This window comes from Borostomias antarcticus (assembly GCF_949987555.1).
Source record: "Borostomias antarcticus genome assembly, chromosome: 10".
Lineage (NCBI taxonomy): Eukaryota > Metazoa > Chordata > Actinopteri > Stomiiformes > Stomiidae > Borostomias > Borostomias antarcticus.
The window spans coordinates 9,304,749-9,316,196 of NC_140243.1; the positions used below are offsets into that span (position 1 = coordinate 9,304,749).

The window sequence follows — 11,448 nt, forward strand, 5'->3', positions numbered from 1 at the left end:
ACTGCCATCTTGTGTTAGAACCCCCTAACTCACACAACGAAGCCAGGCTGGCACAATGCACTGCTTCTACTGTACATCTCTTCTCTCTTAATATACTAATGTATAATGAGATGATGAGGTCAAATGGTATAGACACTATATAATAGAGGACTCCTCCTATTAAACAGCCCACCAGCAGAAAGACCACACCTTTGTGTGAGAACCTCTTACTGTAATAGTACAGCTACTAAAAGCATAGGACCAAAAGCTCAAGTGTCTTATTGCATTCATACCACATTCCACACCAGTGAGATCATCTAGTCAAGTGTCTCTCAATAAGACAATTAGAGTGTTCTCCCTCCTCTGTGTTATCTGTTTAGCAGAACACTACTCCTAAACATTTTATGGGGGCAAAAGTTAATTTACTGGCAGCCTAGTGAGTAATTGTATCGTTGCACAATCAAACTGAGTTTTCCCCCTGAGGAGTTCAGAGAATAATGTTCAGTCTTTTGCGTCCTTATTTAATTAACTCCTTGAATAGGCTGGCAACCAATTAATTCTATATGAAATAGAGTTTTTTTTTCTCCAGAATAGTCAGCAACACAACATAAGCCGCACATTTTTACTTGGCAATATGTAAACCCCTGTTACCCATGAAAAGTCAATGATTCTAGTGAACCATCCCCAAGTATTCAGGTCAACATGGATGATTAGTCACATGAGTAGTCACAGAGAGAGATATCCTTCACAGGTATATAGCTACTTCCAAGTCATTATTTTACATACTGTATTTGTATTTGGCTACATTATCACTGGTGCATTACAAAGACAGAGACAGGCAAGCTATCAACTGTTAGTATAAGGAGAGCTACTGTACCTTACTGTACTTATCTAACTTGGCCATGACTTGTGTAGCATCACCTACCAACAGTATGTAATAATCTCTAGGGTTGGGATGATTACCATATATCTCATGAGCTCCCACTGTTGCCATGTCTCTCCATGTATCCCCTGGAATATATTGTTGTATCTGCTCTGACAGACCCAGCAGAAGTAAAATGTTGACTGCAGCAGGGACTGTTTCCGCTGAGACGGAAAAACTGCCACAAGGCAAACACAGTAGGTGGCACATAGAAGCAGAGGGCAAACAGCGTCAGCCTGGCTCTGTGTTTACCCCCCCCGTTGGCTGCCTCTCACTCTATCAAACCTACCCCAGTTCTCCTAGGCTTGATCAAACAGTAGTGCACTTTCATTGACACATACAGTAAACACATGACTAATTCAATATCTGTCCAACCTCTGTGCGGACTGGTGTCTTTTTTTGACGCCTGTGACGGGCTGTTATAGGTCGCTCCGAGTGGGCAGGGAGGCTACAGCAGGAGCCGTATCACAGCTTAACCATTAAACACCACTGGCCACATCCCCCCCCTGAGCACCAGGACTTCAACTCAGCTGTTGCTGCAGATTTGGAGTTATTCCTGATCCCACTCTCAGAGATGATGTTGGCACGGCTCATGTTTCTGCTCTGCCTGGCGTCGGCCTTGGCACAAGATCTCTGCCAGCCTGGTAAGTCACCTTGAGAATTCTCATCCGACCCGCTGGGCCTCACGGGTAATGGTTTAACTTGTTTTGTATTCATTATCATGGATTTTGTTTTTTGTTTTTCATGCCTCCTTATATTAGCTAGCTGGTGGAGTGACAGGGTCATAATATATTACTGTGTTTACCCTGGATACTCTGTGTTAGCCAGGTTAACTTTCTCTGCAGCTGTGCAGGAAGTGGAAACGCAGCACAGTTTGTTCTTTTACAAGACATTATGTCCTGACCTTGTTTAAGCCGACTCTTTGTATCAACCAATGTGTACTCAAAGTCATAGATTCATCCATTTTGAAATATGTGTACAGTGGGGATGTGATGGATCTAACGAGAGTTTTCAGATTAAGGGAGGAGAGAAACAATGATTGAGGATAATTGATCATCTCTGCAGGAGCCTCTGATGGGTACAAAGTACGAATCAGCGTGAAAACTGCCCTGGGAGATCATGCTGTATGTACTTTTCTAACTAGTGGTGCATCACACGAAAATGAACTCAAATCTGCGATATGGCGTAATGGCCCAATACTAATCTGTACTGTATACTCACATCATCATGTGTTTGTGATAGATTCAGACACTGCTGTGGTGATGAAGAAATGTCACGTTGTGTTCATCTATATTACAGTATGAATGGGATGAGAGTGAAATGTTTCTTTTCCGAGCGACTATGGCCTTTGCCATGAGGAGGTACTTCAAAACAGAAACTTACAAGTGAGTCAAGTCAACTGTTCTCTGAGGCACATCAACCCAAATCAGATCTATATTGTCGCTGCCATTGTTGCTGTAATTTCTAGGTAGTGCCCCAGTTGTAGTTGTGTAATGTTGTATTTATGGCACCTGTCGTAGTCACTGAGATTGTCTCACAATGAAAAGTGCTTTATAAATAAAATGTATTATTATTTATGTATTACCTCTACAGTGTCTCCAACATCATGGTATGTCATGAGACTGATCGTGTCTCATTCTGGTTCGTGGTGACATCACCAGAGAATCCTTCTGTGCTGGTTGAGAAGACAGAGGTGAAGAAGGCTGTGAGGTAATCACACTTACACCGTACCAACATCTGACCCTCAAGGGCTGCACTGTGCCCACAATAGCCTAATAAGATAGTCAAACTAAGCGTGTAGCTGTTCAAAGAGTACAAATAACTCTTAATGTAAATGTAGAAAGCCAAATGCCACCAAAAAAGTAACATTTATTCAAGGGTAGGCTACAGTAAATCGGATGCTAAGGAATAGAATGTTAAATCTACTCAAGGGAGTTTTTTTCTACTAAGAAATTACATCTTAACCTGCTCACTAGTAAGAATTAAAAGTATTCCTGACAATAAGTGATTCACTCATCTAGATAAAATGCACAGAGATGGCAACAGCTTCTTGAACATCATTGCTCAATAGCACTGGAATCTGTAGTAAAACACACTTTTACGACCAACAGGATGTCAAGGCATCGCATCAACAGCGCCTTCCTGCTGACAGACAGGACCCTGGAGTTCCTGGGCATCCCGCCTACGTTCGCCACGCCAGTGACGCCCGCCACCCCACCCTGGCTCATCGTGTTTGGGGTGGTCATAGGGCTGGTGTGTGCCGGCATCATTGCCCTGCTGGTTTCATCTCTACTGCAGAAACGGAAAGGGTGAGGCCACACATGTTATCCCGGATTCTGACTTGACTTGATTCCGTGCCCTATGGACCAAGTTCACCATAATATGTTCAGCACATACAACAAATCGAATAAGTTCAGCATCTCTGTGTTCCCTCATGATGTGCAGCTCATGACCATTCAGCTTTGGTTCCTGGTTTCGTTTTCCTACAGCAAAGAGAATGGAATGACAGATGAGGAAGAAGAGAGGCAGGTGAGAGTGGAGAATGGAGTATCTGGCGAGAACCTGGATGATGGCATTCATAACAGAGGATTCACAGACAGCGACCGGTTCACAAAGATGTGATGGCTGCCTTAAAATATGCTGTCAAGAAAGCACAGGAGAGGAGAGGACGACACTCTAAAGGACAGACAGATACATTGGAAAACACTCTAAAGGGACTTTTAATGCACTGTTTAACAAACCTTCTTGGGCTGATATGATGGAGCTGTTTTTAGCATTTCTAATCTGTGAGACCCAGAGTCTAACTTGTTAATCATATTGTTTTTTCAACTCTTAAACGTGTTTTTCACACAGATTGTTATATATTATATTCCCAAAATGCAATGTACATCCTCACATGGAAAACTGACCTTCAGCCAACCTGTATCACACAGTGGCTCGAATCTCACCTTAAGAAATGATTAACTCAAATGTCTTATCAGTATCAGTACTACAGTAGTTAAGAGTTAACTACCTATTAAATCTTTTTACTGATGTGTTTTGCACAGTGCAACTATAGCAACAAAGTAAAGAGCGGGCATTTTCTCTAGAATTGACTACTCTAAAGTTATATTTAAATTAAATTAAATTTTCGATTTTGTGAAACAGGAAATCCGAAGTATTTGACACGTTAGATATGTTGATAGAGAGCTCTCTCTGTCTCCTCTTCCTAAAGTGAAATCCATATACTATTACCCTTTTAAGTGGGACAGGCACACAACACTTTAAACATGTAGAAAAGTCTTCACAATGAGAATAATTAACACCATATTCTGCTCTTCAAGAATACAATGGAAGTTCTCAGCCAGCGCAGTCTCAGGACTCAGCAACTGGGGCAACAGGACCTTCCCTTTAGGGTATAATCTGTTCTAACCTGGCCTCCAGTTCAATAATGCTACTTTAAAAGCACTTTCAATATTTTACCAGAAAGGACATACAGATGGAATCTCCACTGGACCTGAGAGTAGGCTACATACTGTACTGTGCTGTTGCATGATGAACTGCATAGCCACATTCTGTCTTCATCACAAACTGGAAGCTAACAAGCTTTCAAATGCATTCTTCAAAACTGATAGATACTGTATGCTAGTCAAACAGTGACCATAAACTAAATACAGATATAGACCAACAGTAAACCTATTAGGAAAGCCTACTAGAATATCCTGACATCCAGATTTCAGGCCTAAAGAAGCAGAGAGATTGTTAGATTTTATCTTTATGGTCAAGTGGGACCTCTACTGGCCGATTGATGTATAACCAAAATAATTGGATCTTACTTCCGCCAAAATAATGTCATCACAACAATAGCGGTGGTAGAACGTCTGACAGAATCCCTGGAGATGGAGCAGTATTAATTATTCACGGTACACTTCTGCCAGCCATGGCCAAACCAAAACTTGTTGTGTTCGACTTGGGTAAGTATAAGTTACAAAACCCAGATAGACCAGCAGCGTAATAAGTAGTCTAACGTTAGCTAGCTACAATCTCTACTCTGGTTCTGTCGCTTCGCGCTAATGGCAATCATCCCCTCTTGTCTGTTGTCTCCCTAAGATTATACTCTTTGGCCCTTTTGGGTAGATACCCACGTGGAGCCACCGTTTCACAAAGATAAAGGGTAAGAGGGCTTCTTTATGGTCTTACCGTAGAAAGTAATTTAGATCAGATACATATAGACTTAGGCTACTCGATCGCCTGTCACGTCAGTGTTCTAGCAGTAATGTTTGTGTCCATACTACACAGTAGCTAGCTGCTATACTATACCCGTTTGCACATGTCTGCTGTGCTCTGCTTCTCCACACCTCCACGCCTCTCTTTCTGCAGGGGAAGAGTGCTGGATGCACGGAGCCACCCAGTGTCTCTGTACCGGGACACGGTGGAGGTGCTGAACTCGCTCCACAAGCAGGGCATTCAGATAGGGGTGGCTTCACGGTCAGTCCATAGAAAACGCAGGCTGCTTATCTCATAGAGAAAGGTCTACTGTATTATTTAGGCTACAGCCTGAATATGCTACTGTACAGCAGCTTCTGTTTTTAGTTTCTGTTTGATGAAATATTTCTTTTCAGAGGCATCTGAATCTTATCTTTCAGCACTGGAGAGGTGGATGGGGCCAATCAGCTTTTGTCCCTGTTTAATCTCAACCAATACATTTCTTTCAAAGAAATATACCCAGGTTCAAAGGTTCCCCACTTCAACAAGTATGTCTTTGATGTTGGCTTCACACTGTTTACTGATGTTTTTTTACCCACACAACACCACAATTCAGTGTGTGCGTGGGTGTGTGTGTGTGTGTGTGTGTGTGTGTGTGTGCGTGTGTGTGTGTGTGAGAGAGAGAAAGAGAGAGAGAGAGAGAGATGTGTTTGATGTGGAAATGTCATGCTTCTTCTCTCTAGGCTAAGGGCCGATAGTGGATTCCAGTTCAGCGAGATGATGTTCTTTGATGATGAACAGAGAAACATCTCAGACGTCAGTCGACTAGGTACAGTACTGTGTTAACCTTCATGCACTACAGTTCCTTAACTCTCACACTGACACAATGTACAACAAGATATTGTCAGTCATATGAGTATCGGCCGATGTTAGTAATTTTTTAATGGATTGATATCGATCCAATGTGCAAAATTGGTCCGATATGAAAGACCAATGATTATTTCCGTCTAGCTGCTGTTGTGTGTGTTGTTGTTGAGAGGAAACAATGCGGTAAAACTTTGATTTACGGGCTTTTCCAAATGTTTTGGAAATAAAGACTTTACTATTTGAAAATTCACAGTGTTTACATGTGTTTTTCAGTATGTACAAAATTAGATTATCATAGATTTTTTTTAAATACAGATCATATCGACATATGAATAAAAATCGGTTATCGGCCATAACAGCAATGTTAATATTGGTTATCGGTATCGGTCAAAATGTTCATATAGGCGCATCCCTAAAACACACTAATCGTATCTACAGTAGCTTTTTAAGTCCTTAAAGGAGTAGTAAAGGGAAAATAATGTTTAGCCCTGTTTTAAGGTTACTTATGAACAATGGTTCAGATCAAAAAGTTGACAAAACTATCACTTTTGAAAAAGTCTGATAATTGCTCTACCACCGTTTAGGTCATACAATGGATGTGGGTGGGCACCGTGAAAAATCATTCAAAAACATGTTAAACTCTCGATTTCAAAGACAAGAAGCTCACCAAGGGGGTAATTGGTGTCCGTTTGTGTTCTGACATCAAATTCGCCGCAAAGTATGAATCCTGTAGGATTTTATTGATCATTTTATGAAATCCATTGACTTGTATTGAAGCGACCGTTGTAGATGTGTAGATCAATCCGCAGAGGGGATTCAGGAAGCGGAACTACTTACGGTAGCTATTGTTATTGTTTATGTTGCTAGGCTACCTAGTTTGCGGAAGTTTACACACGTACAGTAGCCTATGTGCTGCGACTAAATAGTTCTATGCTAAATATTTAAAAAAGCCTTTCCAGATGAAGTAAGAATCTTACTTTATGGCGAATTATATGTCAGAACGCCAACTAACACCTCGGTGAGTTTCTTGTCTTTGAAATTGAGAGTTTAACATGTTTTTTGAATGATTTTTCAACCCGCATCCATTGTATGACCAAAACAGTGGTAGAGCAATTATCAGACTTTCTCAAAAGTGCTAGTTTTGTCAACGTTTTGATCTGAACCATTGTATATGATCATAAGTAACCTTTTTTTTTTTTGTAACTTAAATTTTTATTGATAGTTTTTCAATTTACATATACTCAGGGATTCACAATAATGAGAACATTTGTGAATTAACAAAAACAACAAAAAAATAAATAAAAGTAATTATATAAATAATAAAGATAATGCAGTGACATGCGGGCTTCCTCTCTCATTCACATGTAGCGTAACACAGTATGTACAATCCTGATGATCTGTGGTGTCTTTCTTTTTTCATTTGTCACATTATTCCTGTTCCTCTTTCTTATACACAGTCCATTTCCCCCATTTCCTATCAAATTTCTCCGCTTGCACCCTCAATATATGTGTGAATCTTTCCATATGGTGTATTTCCTCTACCACACCCAGCCACTGCTCCTTCGTAGGCGGATCAGTCTTGTACCATGCTCTTGTTATAGCTTTCCTACTAGCAGCCAGCAGTACCTTGACCAGATATCTGTCCCCCCCCTTGTATGTTTTCATCTGTCAAATTCCCTAGATATAAAACCAAGCCAGTCTTAGGTACTTCATAACCCAATATCTTTTTCAATACTTCACATACTCCTTCCCAATACTCCTTCATCTTTGGACACTTCCAGAATATGTGTGTGATCCGCCCCAACTTCATTATGCTCCAACAAACATTATGCTCTGGTGCATACTTCCCCTTCACTTGTGGAGTTATGAAGTACCTGATGATATTTTTCCAACTAAACTCCCTCCACACCCTTGAAGCAGTAACTGAGTGCTGGACCCTACACACATTCATCCATTCTTCATCGGTCATCTCTATCCCCAATTCCCTATCCCATTTTTCCTTCACATATTTAGTCGAGTTCCCCCTGTTCTCTATCAGTGATTGATATAAGGCTGATATGGCCCTAACTTTCTTTCCTTTATATGCATTAATCATTATTTTGACCACCTTGTTCTGCTCTATAGACTTGTCCATTCTTATTTCCTTTTCATAATATCTCTCACCTGTATGTACCTATAATAGTCTCCTCCTCCCAAACCAAATCTGTCCCTTAGGTGTTCAAAACTTTGTATATCCCCTTTTTCCACGATTGAGCACAGTGCCGTGATGCCACACCTCTCCCACCTCTTAAAACGAATAATCTTTTCCTGGCCGAAATCCACTGTCGTGTGCTAACCACCTCAGCTAGGTCTCTTTCTCCAATTTGTATGTCTATATTACCGTGTTCCAAATGTCTAAAGTGCCTTTAGTAATCGGATCCAATAATTTCCCCTGCTCCTTAAATAGTTCCCTATCCCCTAGAAGTGTCTGAATTTGATAACCCTCCACATGTCTTTCCATCTAGCTATGTAGGTTTCATCGCACCAACACACCACAGCCCTAAGCTGTGCTGCATAGTAGTAATCCTTAAGACAAGGCACCGCCATTCCTCCTTTCTCTTTGGGCAGCTGCATGGTTGTAAATCTAATCCTAGGCCTCTTACCCCTCCAAATAAATCTAGAGATCAATTTATCCCACTCCAAGAATTGATTATGTGGTATTTGTATGGGTAGAGACTGATAAAGGTAGAGTAATCTCGTCAGTATGTTCATTTTGCTACCTCAATCCTCGAGCTAAAATCCAGGTTGAGCACTGACCATCTTTTCACGTCCTTCTCTTCTTCACGAATACGTATATAATTCGCACCATATAATTTATCCATGCCTTTTGTAATATACACCCCTAAATATTTCATTTCGTCTGAGTCCCATCTAATTTTGAAGTTTTCTTTGATCCCTTTTGAAGGTGTGTAGTTCACCGCCAAAACCTGCGTCTTTGTCACATTAATCTTTCACTAACCTGAATAGTGCCCAAATTCCTCCAGTACCCCCATCAGAGTCGGGAAGCTTATGTCTGGTCGTGTCATGTATGTTATCAGGTTGTCCGCAAAAAGACCCAGCTTGTGTTCTGACCCTCTTATCTCTACTACTTTAATGTCCTGGTTCTGCCTAATCGCCTGGGCCAATGGCTCAATAAAGACGGCGAAGAGCGTAGGAGATAAACAACAACCCTGTCTGGTCGATCGTTCTAACGTGGACCTATCAGTCAGGCTACCATTCACCTTCACTCTCGCGGTTGGTTCATAATACAGTGCTTTAATACATTTAACTGAGTCATCACTAAATCCAAACTTTCCCAAGACAATAAAAAGGTAGGTCCAACCAACACAGTCAAATGCCTTTTCTGCATCTATGCTCACCAGGACTGCACTCTCCCCGCTTCTCTGTGCCTCTTCCACTATATGGATTGTCTTTCTTATGTTATCCTGTGTTTGTCTTCCTTTTATAAAGCCAGCCTGGTCCTCATCTATAATATCGGGAATGAATGTCTCAAATCTTTTCCAAATTATTGAGGTGTATATTTTATAGTCTACATTGAGTATAGATATTGGTCTAAAACTACTGCACAATTCTTTGTTCTTTCCTTCTTTCGGGATTGTAGTAATAATGGCTTCTTTCCAAGAAGGAGGGATTTTGCCCTCCTTCATAGAGTACCTAAGGGATCATAAGTAACCTTAAAACAGGGCTAAACATTGTTAAACAACGTCTAACAACTGCTCTCTGTGGAAGTTCAGTGTCAGCATACCTGTGCCTTTTTCTCATGCATATTTCCTCATACAATAGATCTGGTCAGACCAGTTATCATGAATCATGAAGTTATCATTCTGAATGGGAACAGAGGGAGCTCATATGGCCATACTGACCATGGCTGTGTTCTGACCATGGCTGTGTTCTGACCATGGCTGTGTTCTGACCATTGTACTGACCATGGCGGTGTACTGACTATGGCGGTGTACTGACCATGGCGGTGTACTGACTATGGCGGTGTACTGACCATGGCTGTGTTCTGACCATGGCTGTGTACTGACCATGGCTGTGTACTGACCATGGCTGTGTTCTGACCATGGCTGTGTTGATCCTTAGACGTGCACTGTGTCCTGGTCCCTAAAGGAGTCACCATGAAGTTAGTCACCGAAGAGCTGAAAAGATTCTCCTCTGGCCGTCCTACATGAGGACCATCTCTAGACAAGATCTGCCGATGCAATACTGTACCTCAACTTTGACTTTTGGAGGTAGTGTTGTATTTTCTCTGAAAATGCTGTAGTTACAGCTCTCAGTAGCTACTTCAGTGTTGGAAACTTCACTTCACTGCAAATGAAATTACATAAGTTACTGAAGTCACCATAAGAAAATATAAATAAATGCAAAGTTTTCATGTAATTGACAATAAATGTTACTGTACAGTTTAAAGAGGCACTGATCAAGCCTCCCATTTATCTTGCAAAAAGAGCCGTCTGAAAATGTAATGCGAAATTACATTATCCGTATTGTTCCATGTTATTTAATTACCTTCTGAAACACAAGTATGAATTATGTCAAAACGAATATAAATAATTTTACCTTTTGAGGAATATGGCCTGTTTTGTGTTGTAGTGCGTGCATGTTTTCTAGTTTGTTCTTATGCTACAGTATTAATATTGTTAAACTACAATGTTATTGCACACCAACTAGACAATTATGATAATCACATTGTCTGCTAATTATGTTGCTAAATATCTTGACTTAGTCATTAAATATCTTGAGTGAATTACTTAAGTACTTAACTCAAGTACACGTTGAGGCCCTCCTAATTAAGCCATTAAATATTACTATAATACTCTGTGTGACAGATTAGCATTATTTTACCCAGATTGTAAATGTACACAGCTGATTATTCCAAAAGCCTCTAAAGATGTATTGTCAATTTCTTACTGGAAAATTGAATTCTTAAGATGCTTGGTTGATAAAAGTTTAATTTCCCCCATGATTTAGTAAGGGGCCTGCAACCACCAAACCACATCAGACTCATTAAGTCATCCCATTCTAAAGGGAAATAAAATAACATTGTTATCATTCTAATAGCCCATTCCAAAAGTAATGGGGTTTAGAAATAATGATAGCTTCAATATCAGATTATCTAATATCTAATCAAAGTGAATTCCTTCTTTGTGGGTGTGGTTCATCACAGCTCATTATGGCGCTTTTCTCTGCTTCAGTCTCATTTTGAAGAAATTCTCCGTCTTGCAGTGGAAAGGGATGCGCGTCTTGAACAGATCAGAGAGCAGTCTGATCAGCAGTCTGATCAGAGCAGTGCTCTTTGAGAACAGTGAACTCTTATGATGTATTTTTCCAACAGATACACTGAGAAAAGGAATAACAAAACAAGACACTCTTCATCTGCAGCCATTACGTCACCAAAATCTGACATTTAATTTTCAGTGAATGAATGGATGGGTGGGTGGGGAGTGCATGTTTCT

General features: G+C 40.6%; 2 protein-coding genes across 2 annotated transcripts; both read left to right on the forward strand.

Annotated features, from left to right (window-relative positions):
• Nucleotides 1-1,476: 1,476 nt before the first annotated feature.
• cltrn (collectrin, amino acid transport regulator) lies at nt 1,477-3,523 on the forward strand (the record flags this gene model as incomplete). The annotated part of the gene is made up of 6 exons (XM_084444455.1): nt 1,477-1,545; nt 1,967-2,025; nt 2,201-2,286; nt 2,495-2,611; nt 3,013-3,210; nt 3,391-3,523. Exons 1-6 carry the CDS (start codon nt 1,479-1,481, stop codon nt 3,521-3,523), a joined length of 660 nt encoding a protein of 219 aa, XP_084300581.1. The 5' UTR covers nt 1,477-1,478.
• A 1,192-nt stretch (nt 3,524-4,715) lies between these two features.
• Nucleotides 4,716-10,463, forward strand: mdp1 (magnesium dependent phosphatase 1). Its single transcript, XM_084444842.1, has 6 exons — nt 4,716-4,854; nt 4,991-5,054; nt 5,261-5,368; nt 5,527-5,634; nt 5,830-5,915; nt 10,076-10,463. Exons 1-6 carry the CDS (start codon nt 4,821-4,823, stop codon nt 10,162-10,164), a joined length of 489 nt encoding a protein of 162 aa, XP_084300968.1. The 5' UTR covers nt 4,716-4,820; the 3' UTR covers nt 10,165-10,463.
• The last annotated feature ends 985 nt before the right edge of the window (nt 10,464-11,448 follow it).

Excerpts from the sequence above, each read along its gene's own strand:
- mdp1 (XM_084444842.1), top strand. The coding sequence starts at position 4,821 with ATGGCCAAACCAAAACTTGTTGTGTTCGACTTGG. Across the intron at positions 5,055-5,260 it reads CCGTTTCACAAAGATAAAGG|GGGAAGAGTGCTGGATGCAC; the intron begins GTAAGAGGGCTT and ends CTCTTTCTGCAG. Across the intron at positions 5,916-10,075 it reads CTCAGACGTCAGTCGACTAG|ACGTGCACTGTGTCCTGGTC; the intron begins GTACAGTACTGT and ends GTTGATCCTTAG.